The sequence below is a fragment of the Toxorhynchites rutilus genome, chromosome 3 (genome assembly GCF_029784135.1).
Source record: "Toxorhynchites rutilus septentrionalis strain SRP chromosome 3, ASM2978413v1, whole genome shotgun sequence".
NCBI classification, from domain to species: domain Eukaryota; kingdom Metazoa; phylum Arthropoda; class Insecta; order Diptera; family Culicidae; genus Toxorhynchites; species Toxorhynchites rutilus.
Genome location: NC_073746.1, coordinates 186,102,830 through 186,122,200, shown reverse-complemented (window position 1 = coordinate 186,122,200; position 19,371 = coordinate 186,102,830). Strand labels below are relative to the sequence as shown.

Sequence of the window (19,371 nt, the reverse complement as noted above, 5' to 3'; positions counted from 1 at the left end):
GCAAAAAACTGTTCCTATGAAAAACTCGAACAGCTGGTACAATTTGGATCTTTTACGCCTTAAACGTGAGAGAGACAGATGGTACAAGAAAATTTGTAGAACAAATGATGGAAATCATTGGAATATGTACACAAACGCGCGCAATATATATTCACAGTCGATTAAGAAAACTCGTTGTGAATATATTCAGAGGAAGATTGATCTGCATCAAAGCAACAGCAAGGAGTTATGGAAAATTTTGAAATCTTTATTAAAACCTAGTAATAGCAAACCGCGTTCCATAACTTTTAATGGCACACTTGAACAGTCTGAACAGGCTATAGCATCTAAGTTTAACGATTATTTTGTCAATAGTGTTTCATTGATCAATCAGTCCATTGAATTGGTTGATGAACCTGATGAAATAAAACAGCCGGTTAACAGTAGTTGTAGATTTGAAAGTTTTCACCCAATTACATTAAATGAACTTAGAACTATTTGCTTTTCTTTAGGAAAAACGGCTGGAGTGGATAATGTCAATGCTAGAGTTATTCAAGATTGCTTTCATGTCATCGATCACATCTTGCTGGACCTTATTAATAAATCTTTGCTAACTGGGCATGTGCCTAAGGTGTGGAAGGAATCTTTAATAGTTCCAATTCAAAAGGTTGCTGGAACGATTAAAGCCGAAGAGTTTCGTCCCATCAATATGCTGCACACGCTAGAGAAAATATTAGAAGTAGTCGTTAAAGGCCAGCTGCTGGAATATTTAAATTGCAATGCTTTGCTAATACCAGAACAATCGGGATATCGGGAAGGTCATTTCTGTGAAACCGCATTGAACTTGGTATTAGCAAAATGGAAAGAGAAACTAGAGTGCAAAGAGAATATCATTGCTGTTTTTTTGGATCTAAAACGCGCTTTCGAAACAATTTCTAGGCCCTTGTTGTTGAACACGATTAAGCGCTTTGGATTTACGAGTACTGCATATAAATGGTTCGAAAGCTATTTAAATGACAGAACTCAACGGACTATTTTTAATGATACAATTTCGAATCCCCTAGGGAATAATCTTGGAGTACCTCAGGGAAGTGTATTAGGGCCCCTTTTATTTATTATGTATATCAATGACATGGGAAGAGTTTTACGATTTTGTGATATCAATCTTTTTTTAGATGATACTGTGTTATTCATTACAGCTAATGATTTAGATCAGGTCGTTTTCCATTTGAATGGAGATTTACATTCTTTAAGTAGATGGTTGAAGTATAAGCAATTGAAATTGAACATAAGTAAAACTAAATATATGGTAATCTCGCGAAATCGTTTAAATGAAAACGTCTCCATCGTTATTGATAATGAGACTATTGATCGAGTTCGGGACATTAAATATCTTGGCGTGATTATTGATGACAAACTCAAGTTCAACACTCACATTGACAATGTCATCAAGAAAATTGCCAAGAAGTATGGAATCTTATGTCGATTGAAAAACGATTTAACTATTTGCAGCAAAATACAGCTATACAAATCAATCATCTCTCCTCATTTAGACTTTTGCTCTTCCATTTTATTTTTAGCCATTGACACACAAATATCGAGATTACAGCGCTTGCAAAACAAAATAATGCGGTTGATACTAAAATGTAACAGATTCACTTCCTCATCTTTAATGTTGGACGCTCTGCAATGGTTATCCGTGAAGCAAAGGATTGTTTATTTAACTATGGTGTTCATTTTCAAAGTAGTTAAAGGTTTGCTGCCTCGATATTTGTGTGATCGAGTTGAAAGAGGAATTGACTTTCATAGTTATAACACTAGAAACGCGAATGAAATAAGAACACCTAATTTCTTGTCATGTGCTTCACAAAATTCGTTATACTTCAAAGGAATAAATTTGTTCAACTCGATGCCAAGGCATATTAAATGCGCAACAACACTTACAGAATTTAAGAAGCACTGTATTTCACATGTAAAAGCTGTGTTCTCTTAACAGCTGAACGAGTTTTTGTTTATTTTTATGACGAAGATCTTTACTGACGAAGTTTTATACGAACGGATAATTTAATGTGGACAATTTTTTTGCAGTTTGTTTTCAATATTTTCAATGAATCTGACGAAGTTTTGAACGGATTATATTATGTAGATTATTTAATTTTTTTTAAATCATCTTTTTTAAATTTGTATTGATCTCTATTATGTCTGTCATGATCTTGGTGATGATGGACTATTTTTATTTTTATTTTGTCGTTCTTATAGTTGTATTAGTTTAAAAAAAAAAAAAATAAAAGTAGTCTACAAAAGTTTGAGCGTCGCGCGCGAGACACAGATATAAAGGATATTAAATTGAAAGTTTTTTTTAAGTGCCGGTCTAGGAATTTTTCGTAAAGGAAATTTTCTCGATTTCTCTGAATGAGGGTATTCAAAGTCAATCTAAAACAAGGCTGGCGGTTGGACTTGTGCTCTGGTGGACCACTTGGCTGCAAGGGCCTCGTCGGGACCGTATCGGCTCTGTGGCGGACATGACTGAGTATTGGCTTTTTTGGACATTGCAATTTTTTGAACTTATATCTGTAAATAAAATCAGTTCGTTTTTCATGTTTGCTAAACTGATTTCAATGTTGAAAAAAAAAATTATCTTTTAGATAACTCGTCTTGCTCAAACCTCTGTAGGGGAAGGAGGCGGGACCATCATCATCATCATCATCATCATCAACAATGAAAAGATCCATGCATAATTCGAAATGGTCTCAATGCAATTTTTCTGCTCTGGAATCTGGACAAGACACCTGGAATCGATCCCAGAATACTGTTGCTGATTGTAATATTTTTCCAAATTACTTTACATAAACATAAGTATGTTTTTTTCGATGGAACACGTACTTGACCAAAACACCCCACACCCCCTTTTTTTTATTTTGTGATATATTTGGTAATTTGGAACTTGATAAAATTATTAAACATCATTGATTGAGATAAAACAAGTGTAGCTCAGTGTACTACGTGACATTTTTTTATTTAGACCGTATTGGTTTGGAAATATTAGGCAATTTGCTTAGTGGGTCCAAATTCCCCTCACTTCCCCTACTACAATTTTTAATGAATTTTTTTTGATAATATTCCTCGATACACCATAGTAAGATGCATTTTCAGTATTTTTTCGAATTTTTATCTCGAAGTTATTGAGAATGACATGCAAAAAATTGAAAAGTACGTTTTTCACCATACTGATCTGATTTGGGGGCACTTTTTACTTCCTTACCCAGCCAGACCCTTTCATCGTTAACTTTTGATCCGAATTGAGACTTGATTGAATTGAGATCGTTTTCTGAACGTGTTTTTTTTATTTCGGACATGAGATTGTGAAACACTAATATGTTTTGATTTTTTACCTTTTTTTTTGTCAACAGTCAGGTACTCTGCCTAAATTGATGACTAAATTGATACAATATTAACTATCAGTCATATCAATTCAACGTGCACAAGATGTTATTGTTTTGGTATGATATTGAATATAATGACAAACTGTCCGTATTCAAATGCATTACGGTACAATATTTTGCGAAATGTTCAATATTTTTGAAATATTTAATCCGCACCCAAACTAGCGTTGGCAGAAAACATTCCGGCAGAAATAATGCTTTTTCGTGTGCTGGAAGATCGAATGCGCAAATAATGAGTTGTTTTGAAAGCTTAAAAAAGGTTTGTATGTAAGAGAGCAGACATCTCTTCCTTCATCTTTTATCATTCCATTTGGGATTGCACAAAAAAATCCATACATTGTCAATGGGGATCGAACCAAGACCGGCTAGAAATCAGAGCTGTTTCACACGACCACGCTATCCATATAACTACTAGTGCTGTTGTGTAAAAGTGTGATAATATTACACCTCATTATAAAATGAAGTTGGAAAGTGTTTTCTAAGAGGAAAAAGAAGAGCATAAACGAGAATATATATTTCTCGGTCTAGGCCGTGTATTTGGCAAACTATTAAATGTGTCTCCTGTTTCGCTCGCTCGTATTGGCACTAGCATATAAATATATATATATATATATATATATATATATATATATATATATATATATATATATATATATATATATATATATATATATATATATATATATATATATATATATATATAAAAAATGAACACCATAGTTAAATAAACAATCCTTTGCTTCACGGATAACCATTGCAGAGCGTCCAACATTAAAGATGAGGAAGTGAATCTGTTACATTTTAGTATCAACCGCATTATTTTGTTTTGCAAGCGCTGTAATCTCGATATTTGTGTGTCATTGGCTAAAAATAAAATGGAAGAGCAAAAGTCTAAATGAGGAGAGATGATTGATTTGTATAGCTGTATTTTGCTGCAAATAGTTAAATCGTTTTTCAATCGACATAAGATTCCATACTTCTTGGCAATTTTCTTGATGACATTGTCAATGTGAGTGTTGAACTTGAGTTTGTCATCAATAATCACGCCAAGATATTTAATGTCCCGAACTCGATCAATAGTCTCATTATCAATAACGATGGAGACGTTTTCATTTAAACGATTTCGCGAGATTACCATATATTTAGTTTTACTTATGTTCAATTTCAATTGCTTATACTTCAACCATCTACTTAAAGAATGTAAATCTCCATTCAAATGGAAAACGACCTGATCTAAATCATTAGCTGCAATGAATAACACAGTATCATCTGCAAAAAGATTGATATCACAAAATCGTAAAACTCTTCCCATGTCATTGATATACATAATAAATAAAAGGGGCCCTAATACACTTCCCTGAGGTACTCCAAGATTATTCCCTAGGGGATTCGAAATTGTATCATTAAAAATAGTCCGTTGAGTTCTGTCATTTAAATAGCTTTCGAACCATTTATATGCAGTACTCGTAAATCCAAAGCGCTTAATCGTGTTCAACAACAAGGGCCTAGAAATTGTTTCGAAAGCGCGTTTTAGATCCAAAAAAACAGCAATGATATTCTCTTTGCACTCTAGTTTCTCTTTCCATTTTGCTAATACCAAGTTCAATGCGATTTCACAGGAATGACCTTCCCGATATCCCGATTGTTCTGGTATTAGCAAAGCATTGCAATTTAAATATTCCAGCAGCTGGCCTTTAACGACTACTTCTAATATTTTCTCTAGCGTGTGCAGCATATTGATGGGACGAAACTCTTCGGCTTTAATCGTTCCAGCAACCTTTTGAATTGGAACTATTAAAGATTCCTTCCACACCTTAGGCACATGCCCAGTTAGCAAAGATTTATTAATAAGGTCCAGCAAGATGTGATCGATGACATGAAAGCAATCTTGAATAACTCTAGCATTGACATTATCCACTCCAGCCGTTTTTCCTAAAGAAAAGCAAATAGTTCTAAGTTCATTTAATGTAATTGGGTGAAAACTTTCAAATCTACAACCGGCTGTTTTATTTCATCAGGTTCATCAACCAATTCAATGGACTGATTGATCAATGAAACACTATTGACAAAATAATCGTTAAACTTAGATGCTATAGCCTGTTCAGACTGTTCAAGTGTGCCATTAAAAGTTATGGAACGCGGTTTGCTATTACTAGGTTTTAATAAAGATTTCAAAATTTTCCATAACTCCTTGCTGTTGCTTTGATGCAGATCAATCTTCCTCTGAATATATTCACAACGAGTTTTCTTAATCGACTGTGAATACATATTGCGCGCGTTTGTGTACATATTCCAATGATTTCCATCATTTGTTCTACAAAATTTCTTGTACCATCTGTCTCTCTCACGTTTAAGGCGTAAAAGATCCAAATTGTACCAGCTGTTCGAGTTTTTCATAGGAACAAATTTTTGCGTAACAAGCCGATTTGTACACTCTTTCAAGGTATTAGTTAGAACAGCTGATGATTCATCTAAATTACCGACCTCGAATGGAAAATCCAGGCTTCTCACTACGAGATTCGAAACAGCATGCTTCGAATATTTCCTCCAGCACTTTAATTTCACAACATATATTATACAAATAATAGACAGATATTGGGGGGTACAGAATTTTCTGTTATTTTTCAGTTCATTTAATGTAATAAATCGGGATGCCAAAACATGTACTGAAAAATTAACTTTGGGTGCGGCTTCCCTTTTGTTTTTTACTTGAGTTAAGAGAGAGTGAAAGAAAGGTAAGAAGCCAGTTGGGGAGTCGTGTCTTAGGCTAGAATGAACAAGTTGTTAGGTTATGTTTGATCGGCATACAATTGATCTGAGAGCGGTATTCTGAATAAATACAAAAACAATTCTAATTATAGATATGATAACCATGTGACATGTACACGATTAAAATTCGGCTCTGTTACAGCTATAATGCTAATGAGCCTTAAATAAATTAATGGGATTAAAAAAAAATCATTTGAAAACAAGCCAACGTACTTCAAATGATATAAAAAAACATTAATCAAATTCATCTACAGCATTATCAACCGAAAAAAGATCCCATCCGTGATGGGCTGGTTTGATGTAGTCCATGCAGCGGCTTCACGTACCAGAAAAGGATAAATAATATTATTTGTCAATTGCTGTTCAATTATCTTACGTGTAATTCAGACTATAATTGATACATCGTCTCCAGGCGTGGGTAATTCTGCTTAAAGCAATGCAATGCAATACATTGGCCGACCGATACGACTACACACGAGGTCGGTCAAATTGGAAAACGTTGGTTCCCAGAAGAATTTTTCAATTATTGAAATTAGCTCGATTCGATGGGAACTTCCCAAAAAGGGGAAAGCAAACAAATCTATAAGCTGTTACGATACCGATATGGATAAATAATAAAATGTGTTTTGCTCTGTAGCTCTTCCAACATCTATAAAATTCACCCCCTCACCTTGCGTGTCGATATATCACTTAGCTCAATTGCATATCATATTCATACGCCCCCCCCCCCCCCACAGTTTGTTGCGGTATTGCCGATTTTAATCTACAGGCTTCGCCTTCATTGGATGTGTGTACCAGAGGAATGATGCCAAAAGAAGTTTAAAATATATGACCCATCCAAGAAGATTCCATCTTTCGAAATCTTAAACATAAAACTTGGAATGTATTTACTGCCGCGAAATTTATTTTGTAGAAAAAGTTTACAGTCAATTTTACACCAATCAGACGATGCTTAGATAACATGATTGTTTCTAAGTAAGAAAAGCGTTTTTTTTTGTTGATTGTTATTTTAACAATTAACAGATCATGAACGGTATGTTCTTCTAAAATTGAATGATGAATAAGCTCAGTTATCAGTTACACGCAGTACGTTCTTGACAGAACCTTTTTTTTGAAATTATAACAAAATGAGTCTTGTTTTATTTCGGATTGTTTCCGTTGGTTTATTTATGTCAGTTCAAACGAATTGTCGATGCAATCCAATTGAATGCAACTCATAGCTTTGATAATTTGGAAATGAAGTACTTTATTTTGGCAATAGCGGCGCCCTCTGGTGCCGGATGGGCATGCTCTTGACATCGTTTGTTGTCTGTAAACAGTTCTGCTCGATCTAGTTTTTCACAGTTTAAAACTAGCGTGGTTCCACTCATCACTCAAAATTTTATCTTTCGAATTAAATATTTATCATACCCCTTCCCTCAGCCAGGAAGAACATATTTATTAACGTTGAAAATAGTCTCTCCATGAAATCTCATCGCACTGTGTTGGTTCCTCAAATAATAATTGGCTGATAAATAAGAGATACCCTAGCATAGAAATGAAAGACGTACTCCTACGTCAAATTAGATGCTGAGTTTTTGGTTATCGATCTAGTGCGGAAGCGAAAGCGTGACGAATCCTTTCGAATTCATTTGATTACATGCGATAAATTGATGTTAAACTTCAATAGATGTTAATAAAAAAATTGTTTTATCTCGCTCGGTAACAATGGCATCACAAAAAATAGAAAAATCCCCGATTTTATTCGCCCACGTTTAAAAATATTGATTCTCACCTAACTCACCATCCTGCAGCGAGATATTGTCACCGCCCTCTCGTCGCCAAACAATAGTCGGTGCGGGAGATCCCGTTGCGGCACATCGTAAAGTGACGTTGCTTCCTTCGCGGACTACCATATCCGTGCTGGTAGGATAATCCAAAATATCCGGAGGTACTGAAATCATACGGAAAATAGAATAAATGTTAGGAATTATTTTTTGTACAATAAACGCTTATTCATAAGTTTAATTATTAAAAATTATAAAATTTCAATTAATTGTCAATTATAAAATTTTGAAAAGAATCAATTTGTAAACGTATGTAGAGTATGAGCCATTCGGATGCGTTTTCAAAACAAAACAAAAAACATCGAAACGTTTCGTTTCTAGATACAGACGGAATTTACTCCTAATTGCTAACTTAAAACGGTGACCGGAATAAATCGCCACAGTAAACAACTGCAACAGAAACAACCGCTTAGAAAAAGTGTAGTAGGCTAGAAATATTTGGCGCGGGAAAAACATCATGTGCCTCACATTTCTATTATAAATTTATTCTCTTGTTCTCGTTTTTCGAAATTTATTCTGAGGACAATGTAATGGGGACGAAGTCCCCATTTGGCGAGGATAAGGAATCGAGGCGGCCCATGCCGCCAAGATGACGCAATCCGAGTCCACCGCCGACCCGCCGTCGGAAGCGGCGGTGTCTCGCACGCAAACCTGGGATCCACTGATTGCCCGGTTAGTTTGAAACATAGGATACGATCCTTTAGCAATGTCCGACCGAGCTCTAGCGAGCGTCGGACGGTATACGTCTGCCCGGGGCGTTACGTTTGCCTGGGGCGATACGTTTGCCCGGTTAATTCTTGTTTTGAAATACAATACCGCGCCACAATATTTATAGCCTACTACACATTTTATAAGCGGTGGTTTCTGTTGCAGTCGTTTTCTGTGGCGATTTATTCCGGGAACCCTTAAAACGATGGTCTCTAAGTCCGATCGGTGTCACCGTAAACGTTGATACAGCGATTATCTGTCGCTGTTCGGTGCAACCGGATCACTCTTTTGTTGTTACTTCCAGACTCCATTTATCTAGAAGTGAACAATAGGAGGATCTATTGTCACACTTCTGGAAGAATGGACCATAGCGTTAGGCTGCTGGCTGGGTGGCAAATTGTATTGGTATTTCTCAATGTTTTGAGGGTTTTATAATCATGAATTTCTTCAAATTAACTGGTGTTCAATAAAAAATGAGAATTTCTTCAGTGATATAGTATAAAAATATTTTGGGCAATTCAGTACTTTTTTGACGTAGAACTACGTCTTTCATTAAGGGTGTCAAATCAGAAAACAGGTCACGTTATTATGAAATAAAGTTAAAGTGAATAACTATTTTTGCCGCAAACGGATTTTGGTGATTTACATACCAATCGAATCGGAAATTCCCTAATATTTGTTTGATATACTATACATTACGATCCCACAGTCTGTATATGGTTTAAATTGATGAAAATTGGAAGCAATCCGATTTCCCCATACATTTGTTCTGTCCATTTGTGTGCTTTCCCGAACAGAGATGTCAATAACGAGCAACTTATCGACGAGCAACGAAGGGGAAATCGTAAGATTGAAAGTCTCCGGGAACAATGGAAAAGAAGAAGAATGAAGGGGAATATTTGCCTAGAGTATAAACAGTGGATCTCGCTGAGGCAAACTTGCAGTCAAGTTATGTATTCAAGGCAATGAACATCGCTTGTTCTTCCTTGTTCTGCGACATCACATTTCTTCGTTTCGGATTGAGCTGAGGACGCGACAAAATTACTCACGCGCATTGCAATCATTACATCGTACTGACGCCATTGCACTATGGTTTTGAGCTACACAAATGTGTGGGGAATCAACAAGCTAGGCTAACGTCGGCTGACTAAGAAAATAAATTGTCTGGAATTTTGATTTCGCATGACGGTAGCAAAACTCTCTCCACAAAGGAGGAAAATTGTTAAACTAGTCTAGACCGACAGTTTCAACAGAAAGGGCTTCTGTCGAGAACAGCGCAAAACGGAGATAAGTGTGTGTATATTTGGTTGCCATCGATATATGGATATTTGTGTGCGTACGTGCGTGCTTCATAACCCGTACGTAAAAATAGTGCATCTTCGCTACGCTGAAACCCCATTTGTATCTGCTCCCGAGTGCATCGGCCCTGTCACGATGCAACAATTACCTAATTTTTTTATGTTATGATTGGCAATTGTTTGGTTTTATGCAGTTGAAGGGAAATATTTGTGCTAGGATAATTATTAATGAATCTCTGCTGAGGCAAATATTCAGTCTTTTCCAAGCAGTTAACATTGTGCCTAAAAGTGCGATTCCACTAGCAATACTAGCTATACCAAATACCATGTAGCATGATAGCTGACTCTTGCAAGTATTGTCATTGTTGTTATATCCATGCCGTAGCAAAGATATATTGATTTAGTTATGAAATGTGAATAATGGTGCTGGTGCAACAAGTATATAATCGACTGTAGCCGAGTCTATGTCAGTTGCAAAAAAGGCCATCGGAATAGCGGTCGAGGTAAATTTTCAATGCATTGACATGAAACAAATTACGACATACGATCAGCTAGTGTATTGTTCTGCGGGGGCAAGATCGAATCATCAATCAATTATCGTCAACTGATTCTACAAAAAAAATCATTTCAGGGCGATCATACCATTCTACTAAACAGTTATTTCTAAAATTTCACAGCATTATAAAATAATATCCGATGTTATAAACAAGCGTATTATATTAAATAACAGCATAGTTCTACGTCAACAATGCGGTCGTATCTTGGACACAACCTAATTTTTTTTTTTATTAAAAACATAACAGTTGTTCTTCAAAAAACTGTCAACCAATATTGGCAAACAAACCGTATATTTGTTTTTCCTCGAGGTACACCAAAGTCTTCTTGACGAAATGGGAAGACGCCTTGTCCGGCCAGAAAACGTACTTCCTATCAGAATGATGCTCCTCTAAGTACGGAACCAGAATCTTCTCCAGACACTCCTCCTGGTACACCTTCTGGTTGATGGCAAGTCCGCTCGGATTGTAAAACCCGGGCTTTCAAATCTCTTTGTCGGAGATTGCAATATACAGCATAACTTGCTTCTCAAACTGCTTGTAATTGTACTTCACCCCGGAGGGTGTGGACGCCTTGTTGCTGGTATAGTACCGGACATTTCCAGGTATGTGAGACTTTAACAGCGGAAAATATATCTCATTGTCCAGCACGAACGACGTCCCGCGATGATTCTTCGTCATCCACCGGCACTGAGATTTCACGGTCGCTATCTGCTCTTCTGTGTACTCTGGGGACCTAGTCTTCTTCCGACAGACGATGCCCTCCTGCTTAAGGGTCCCGTGGATATAGGAATGGAAGCAGCGAAATTTTCGGTCGGCGTCACGCAAACTGTACCATTATTATTGTCGAGTAGCTTTTTCAGAGATTCCTTCTTCTTCGTAGAACTACGTCTTTCATTAAGGGTGCCAAATCAGAAAACAGGTCACGTTTTCATTAAATAAAGGTAACTGTAATAATTATTTTTGCCGCGAACGGATTTTGATGATTTACATGCCAAACGAACCGGAAATTTCCTAAGATTTGTTTGGTATGCTATACATTACAATCCCCTGGTGTGTACAAGGTTAAAATTCATGAAAACTATAAGCGTTTCCATTTCTCCATACATTTATTCTGTTGATTAGGGAGCTTTTCTACCCGTGCCGTCAATAACGAGCAACTATCGACGAGCAATCGTAATATTTCAAGTCTCCGTTAACAAATGAAAACAATAAGAACGAAGGGTAATATTTGCCTAGGGCATAAACAGTGGATCTCGCTGAGGCAAACTTTCAGTACCGCTCTAGATACGAAGCAACGAACATCGCTTGTGCTTCCTTGTTTTGCCCTATCACATTTCTTAGTTTTGGATTGAGCTGTGGACGCAACCAAATTACTCACTCGTTGATGTCTCTGGCATTGCAATCATTGCGTCAAACTGACGCCATTGAATTAATGTTCTGAACTACACAGTTGTGTGAGGAATCATCAAACTAGACTGTTGTCGGCTTACTAGGAAAATATATGTTTTGGATATTTGCCTGTGATTTGATTTCGCTTGACAGTAGCAAAACTTTCTCCACTGAGGATGACAGCTGCGCTTATCTTGAGCATGAGAAAGAGATGCAACTTATTCCGATTCTAGTGATATTAACAGAAGCGTTTCTTTTGATAATAGCGCAAAATGATGAGAAGTGTTTATATTTCTAGTAGCTTCAAGCCACCAATATATGGCTCTATATGCATGCTATGACGAACACTTGTTTGACGTTTGGATTACGTTGTACGAACGATGTCTAGAGGTGCGATTCCACTGAGACAATACTAAATAACATGCAGCACAGTGCCACAAATTATCAAATTTTATTCACGAATGAAAGAATTAGCTTTTTCCCAGTGTCGTATGAATTCTCTTCTATTGAAGCTCAACACCATATCTGTCATAATGAGTATAACACATGAGTCGAGACGCGTGAACTTTGTCTGGTATATTGAACGAAAACAGCATGAAAGAATATCGGAAAGCCTGCATTCAGGCACTTTCATTACTGTCAATAATTTCATGTGATTATCACGAGCGTTAAGTTGATCTTCATCGCTTGCAGTGAATTTTTATTAAAAACTTGTTTGATTTCCATTTTTAGAACGAAAGAAATCATTAAACCGGAAATCAAAACAAGATTATGTTCGTTTTCCGCTCACCCACTGCCCATTATTATTGTCACCCATTGCCCATTTAATAGGGGATGTATGCCATTTCCGGCAAATCGGGAGTAAATTCATAAAACATAGCAAGAGTTATCTATACATTCTATTGCCGAACTCGCCAAAAACAAGAATTTTTATGCTTTGATTTTCACTAACACGCAATGATCTTCAATTTCTACGTTACGAATATCATGACGAAAAAGAAGATGCAAATGAAAAATGAACTTCATGGCAAGCTGATGTTGATGTTCATTCCACTGATGTTCATTGATAGTGTTGTTTCATATTTATCGACTCTCGCTTGAGCAGTAGGTTATCAATACCAGGCAGGCTAAAATTCGTCGTATTTGGGTGTCGTGAACGTGAATATTTTCGGCACTGATGTAGCATGATATTTGATACTTGCAAGTATTGTCATTGTTGTTGTTTCCATGCGGTGCCAACGATCTGGCCAATTACACTTTACGGAAGCCACATAGATGGAGACGATGGACTGCTGATATCCAATGAGGAATTAATGCCAGTAGGGGCTGAAGAAACATAAAGCACCGGGCCCGGATGAAATCCCCAATATGGCTCTGAAAGTGGCAATACAGAAGTGTCCAGACACGTATAGTATGGCACTGCAAAGGTGTCTGAGTGAAGGATATTTTTCAGATCAATGAAAGAGGCAAAAACTGGTACTATTCCCAAAACCAGGTAAGCCGCCAGGAGATCGTCATATAGACCAGTATGCCTTTTGGACACACTTGCAAAGTTACTGGAAAAAAGTTACAGGAGGGTTGTGTCCGAGACACGACCGCATATTTGACGTCGGATTCCGTTAGGCTATCTGTTGGTTTTGGATATGTTTGAAGAATTACATCGTGAAACTTTTTGATAATGATTTGGTGGCCCTGAAAAGGGCCGTTTTGTTTGGTTGTTGGGTATTGTTTGTTCACTCCACCAGTGTTTACCGAGTGATGATGACAGGAGGATGGTAAACAGTCGTTGGATAGTGCGTATCAGATAAAAGATACTGAAGTGGAACGAGATAAGATGAAAACCACCCTCTGTTATCCTAGACGAGATGCCTCCTATGATATGTATGGATGAAATAAAGAAAAAGATGGGTGGGTTCTATCCATGATATAACCGCAAAGTTGACGTGGGACTACCTTAGCTTAGCAATCATTTGTTTGTATTGATTAAATTTTTGATTGAATGAAACAACATCCGAATTCAATTGAATTCAATATATTTGCTTTGTGAGTAAAAAGATTGAACAAATGTCATGTAAGGTCAATTCATGCATTGTGATAGTTCTTCGTTACAAGTGAATTTAATGAAAATCCTTATATGTGAACGGAAGAACTATCAAACGATTATTTTATTTTACATTTCCCTCTGAAGTTTGCATCTCTCAAGTGTACGTACTTCTCGAACCGCGGATTTGCTTGATTTGATGAACTTCAGCCGCTCAATTTCGATTTTGACATGTACGTCGACCGCATGTTGTTTAATCAAAAGGCGTTATCGCAAATGGATATTAACATTTTGCCTAATCATCAAATGGTATGCGTAGAAATTCAGTGAGCAGAAGATATGAATGCAGTTTTCAAAACAAAACAAAACAAAATTCAATGCAATCTTGAATAACCGAGCCAAAGTGTTGTGTTCGTATCAACTTCCACCAGACACCTTGGTTCAGAAGTCTGTGTTGGGGAAACACATTTCAGTCGGAGCAAAAATACCTCCGACTTGCATGTGTTTGCAATGCCGATTTCCCCAAGGTTGCTTGGTTTTGATGGCTGTGTTGAGGAAACCGTATATCGGGCCAATCAAAACGAGACAGTTAGGGCGTTTAGATAACGCTCAACATTTTACAGTTATTTGATTGTTTACCTAATGGAAAAAAAACATTTTATTATTTACGATAGATGCGTAGAAATATTCCCTATCAATTGATGCAAACACCTTTCCGATCCAGTAAGAAATGTTAGAGTTATAAGCATTCGAAATCTTTAATTTTTTCCTGCATGTTCTGTGTTCAGGTTTTCATTTTACCCCCCATATATTCCGGTTAGACGTAGTCCCACGTCAAAAAACTCACCTATGTAATATAAGATAACTACCAATACCGAACACAATTATCAATTTTTCTCATCAGTAAAAACATGTTACTTTAATATAGAGAAAAAATATTTGAAATGGAAAAGGTAATTTTGTTTTATAATTTTTACTTTCTGAGTGTTTATACCCAATGCGAATTCTAATTGGACTAACAACACCAAATACTATATGTAGAGCATATGGGAATTCACCTTTTCTAATATTCTCCACTTTTCCTATTTTTCTCGCTGTATAAACTTTCCTAGGGGGAAAATGAACACCACAAAACAGACAGCTTAAACTAAACGACCCGTTCTCGAGCACACCTTGGTTTATATTTATGAAAATTGAAATAAATCGTTTCATTTTAAACATTTAAAACATTTTTACTGCTACTATAACAATTTTACACTTACACTCGTGCTAAATTTTTCACAAAACACGATCGGTCATTGATATGAAATTTCACGAAGCAACCAACAATAAAGTTCCAAATTTAAATTTTATTTGCTATAATTAATCATATCACTCACCTTACTTGCAATATAAAAATACCCCCGACTTGCATGTGTTTGCAATGCCAATTTCCCCCAGGCAGCTTGGTTTTGATGTCTTTGTTAGGGAATACATTTCGGCAGGAACAAAAGCTTCCGCTACTTTCTTGTATTTGTAATGCCGATTTTCCCCAAGCAGCATGGTTTTGATGTCTCTGTTAGGGACCCGCCGCATATGTCGTCAATTTCAACCAATCAGTAGTGGGTATTTCCGTTAGGATAGGGGTTAAGATATTTAAATTGTTCGATAATTAGTTTCATGACATACATACGAAGAAAATCGCTATAAAAAATTGTTATGGAGTGCCGAAATCGATTGCCGCAAAAATTTCATCAATGCATCATGAAATGACCGAGCAATACGAGTTTGAAATTGGACAAATTTCACGATGTACTCGATTTTCGATTTCCAACTTGTACCCCAATATGTTCCCGAAAGACGTAATCCTACGTCAAAATAATCGTCAACAGACTGTCACAAACCACAGAAAGTGAACGAGGACTGACGAAGAGGCAGTCCGGATTTCGGAGAAGAAGATCGACCCTGGACGCGATTATCTCAGTGATCGGCACAGCAGAAAAAGCCATTAAACTGAAAAGAAGAGGGAATCGATATTGCGCAATTTCCTGATAGACGTTGAAAATGCATTTAATTGCACCAGCTGGAGAGCTATAGCCAAAGCATCGCACAGTATGGGTACTCCTGTCTGTCTGTGTAAAATCCTGGTTATTTCCAGAACCGAATACTGATGGGCAAAACCGAATACGACACAGCAATTGGGCAGATGACGGCGAAATCACAGGAGGCGTCCCGCAAGGGGCCATCCTTGGCCCAATATTATGGAATGGAATGTATAACGGAGTGTTGATACTAAGGCTTCGCTGATGATATTGTGCTAACTGTGACTGGTGAGACATGCGAAGAAGTCGAAATGCTAGCTACTGAGGGGCTTGGAATCGTCGAGAATTGGATGACTCAGAAAAAACTCCATATTTCTCACAGGACAGGACAGGTTATAACTTCGAAACGAGAGCTCAAGTATCTAGGAGATATTATTGACGACCGACTCGACTTCAAGAGCCATGTAAAGTATGCTTGTGGAAAGGCGGCTCAATCCACCACAACCTTCGCAGGAATAATGCCCAACAGTGCAGGACCCAACAGCAGTAGCAAACGTCTTTCAGCCAGCGTATCACCCTCAATATTCCGATATGGAGGTCCAGCTTGGGCAACAGCAGTAAGTGTTATCGCCGGGATGACCCCCATTGATATCATTCTGGAAGAGGACAGCACATGTTTTGAACAGAGAACTGCGAATGGTCAGAACACAAGAAATGTGCGTGCAACAGCAAGAAATGATTCGACGAGGAAGTGGCAACAGATATGGGACAATGCAAGTAAAGGTAGTTGGACCCATCGGCTGATTCCCGATATTGCAAAGTGGGTGGATAGAAAACATGGCAAGGTGAAATTCCATTTGACGCAGTTTTTATCGGGTCATGGTTGCTTCAGGCAGTACCTTCACAGATTTAGGCATGCTAGGCCGCTGCTGTGTCTTCTATGTGCAAGTGTAGAAGAAACACCGAAACACGTAATGTTTGAATGTCCCAGATTCGAAGTTTTACGTAACGGAATGTTCGAGCGAGGTGGAATAACTGATGCAACGAGTATATAATCGACTGTAGCCGAGTCTATGTTAATAGCGAATAAGGCCACCGGAATAGCGTTCGAGATAAATTTCAAGGCATTGACATGAAACAAATTGCGACATACGATCAGCTAGTGTATTGTTCTGCATGGACAAGAATGAATCATCAATCAATTATTCTCATCTGATTCTACAATAAAAAACATTTCAGGGCAATCAAACCATTCTACCAAACAGTTATTTCTGAAATTTCACAGTATTGTAAAATAATATCCAAAGTTATAAACAAGCGACTTGTATAAAATAACTGCATAGTTCTACGTCAACAATGCGGTCGTATCATGGACACAACCTCTTATAATTTTTTCGTCATGATCTTCGCCGAACGGCCACTACCGGTCTTCCGCTCAACGTTCCGGGATGCCAGGTTCCGGTAAACGGTGTCACCGGCACATTTTCGTCTCGAGAAGTGTCTACTATAAACTTTTTTCCTTGACTTTCACGCGTTTCGAAGAACCATACAACACGCTCGCGAAATACTTGTTGTTTCGACGCCATCTTTGATCGAACTGACAGCACCCGAGTGAAAAGAAACGAGCAACCTGTTTTTAGGGAGCCCAGAGAGCAATTCCCTCGGTGAGAAAAAAATTTACTTTACTTTTTTTACAAAAAGGTATTAAAATCATTCTCATTCCCATTATCATCATACTTAGCACAGAGTATCGTTTTCCAGCCAAAATAAGTTGTCCTGGGAATCCTTAAAGTAAAAACTTTTTCGTCGCTTTGTCAAAAAAAATAACAATCGTATGTTTCGAACGAACAATTTTCTTTTTCGTTAGAGCTGTCGTACAATCAAATTTTCGTATGTAAGTTTATTTACCGTCTCCGATCATAGACCACACAGACTATTTAGACATTCTTAATTCTATCTTTAAAAACTAGTCTACTTATGTTGAAATCAAAAATATCGCGCACATCGTCAAAAAGCCTACAGCATCTATCTAGCGGATTGTTATATCCGTATGTAATACGGTGTCCTTAAACTCTGAGAAAGGAAGTGCTTCGGAGTTGGCGATTCGGAACGTGAGTATTTATATTTTGCAGTATGCTACCGCAGTCGATGTTGTTGCTGAGTACGTCGTAGATGAAAAGTCTTTGCAAAAAACTACGCTGGCTCGACAAAGTTTGTCCGATTAGCGCGTATCGATGTTCGTGAGGCGGTAGATTGTCGGGATTTGTCCATGGGAGCCGCCGTAACGCATTTCCTATGGAACGTTTCAGGATTTTTTCATTACGTGTTACGCGTACACTATGATACGGGGCCCAGACTCCATACACTAGCACACTGTGAACCAGAGAACAGTACAGTGACTTCATGGCATCAACGTCGTCAAATTGTGCTGTATTTCTTCTTAGGAAGCCAAGCATGGAGTTTGATTTAGTGACTGTCATCAATATGTGCTCGTTGAATCTCAATTTCCTGTCTGAAAGTAGCCCAACGTCCTACACTCACAAGCGATGATTCATTCATCGAATACTCAAACGTGACCGGTGTTCGACTTCGGCTGAAAGTGATGACTTTGCATTTGACTGGGTTTGGTAACATTCCGTTCCGTGTATAAAAATGAGAGGTCCAAGATGACTACCCTGAGGAACCCCGGACGGTAGTTGAAACGCATCCGATGTAGCAACGTGAACCTTCACGGAAGCTTTCCTGGGCGAAAGGTACGATTCTATCCAGCGAACAATCCACGAAGGAAGACCGAGGAGGCTCAGTTTTGTGATAGCTAGACCATGCGGAACTTTGTCAGACGCCTTGGAAAAATCGATTTACACGGCATCAACTTGTCGACGCTTCTCGATGGCACCAACCAGAGTGTTAGTGAAGGTTATCAGATTGGTAATAGTGGAGCGTTTTTTCATAAACCCGTGCTGGAAATGTACTTCGATCCAATCATAGCCTCAGGGTATGCATTATCGCATCCACTATTAACGCCGCTTTGGCACCTTGCGAATTCCACGTTAGAAAAATGCATCGTCCAATTTAAAAAATTACCTCGATGCATTGGCTACACAAAAGGCCGAGCGATAAAGAAGCCACGACTATCCTCCACGATGGTTAATTCAATATTTCCCTCCACCTATGTCTGTTTCCGTGTTTTTGTGTTTGTGAGCAGGGCCCGAAATCTTCGGTGAAAAATGGTGAGCGACTCTACTCTCAGTAGCTTCGCTTCGACTAGAACTGCTTCGGCAGTCTCCGAAGCGAAGTCGCCAGTCGCCGAACAAAAAGTGAATTGACTAGAAAATGAAAT

General features: G+C 37.8%; 1 protein-coding gene across 5 annotated transcripts in view; it reads right to left on the bottom strand.

The window, feature by feature from the left end:
- LOC129775028 (neurotrimin-like) overlaps window positions 1-19,371 on the bottom strand; it is a 176,034-nt gene that overhangs the window by 68,678 nt on the left and 87,985 nt on the right. For 4 of the 5 annotated variants that reach the window (XM_055779190.1, XM_055779188.1, XM_055779191.1 and 1 more), the window contains exon 5: window positions 7,966-8,124. In XM_055779190.1, the coding sequence (XP_055635165.1) occupies window positions 7,966-8,124 (159 nt within the window). The remainder of the gene's footprint in view (window positions 1-7,965; window positions 8,125-19,371) is intronic. The other variant, XM_055779192.1, reaches the window with a different exon arrangement.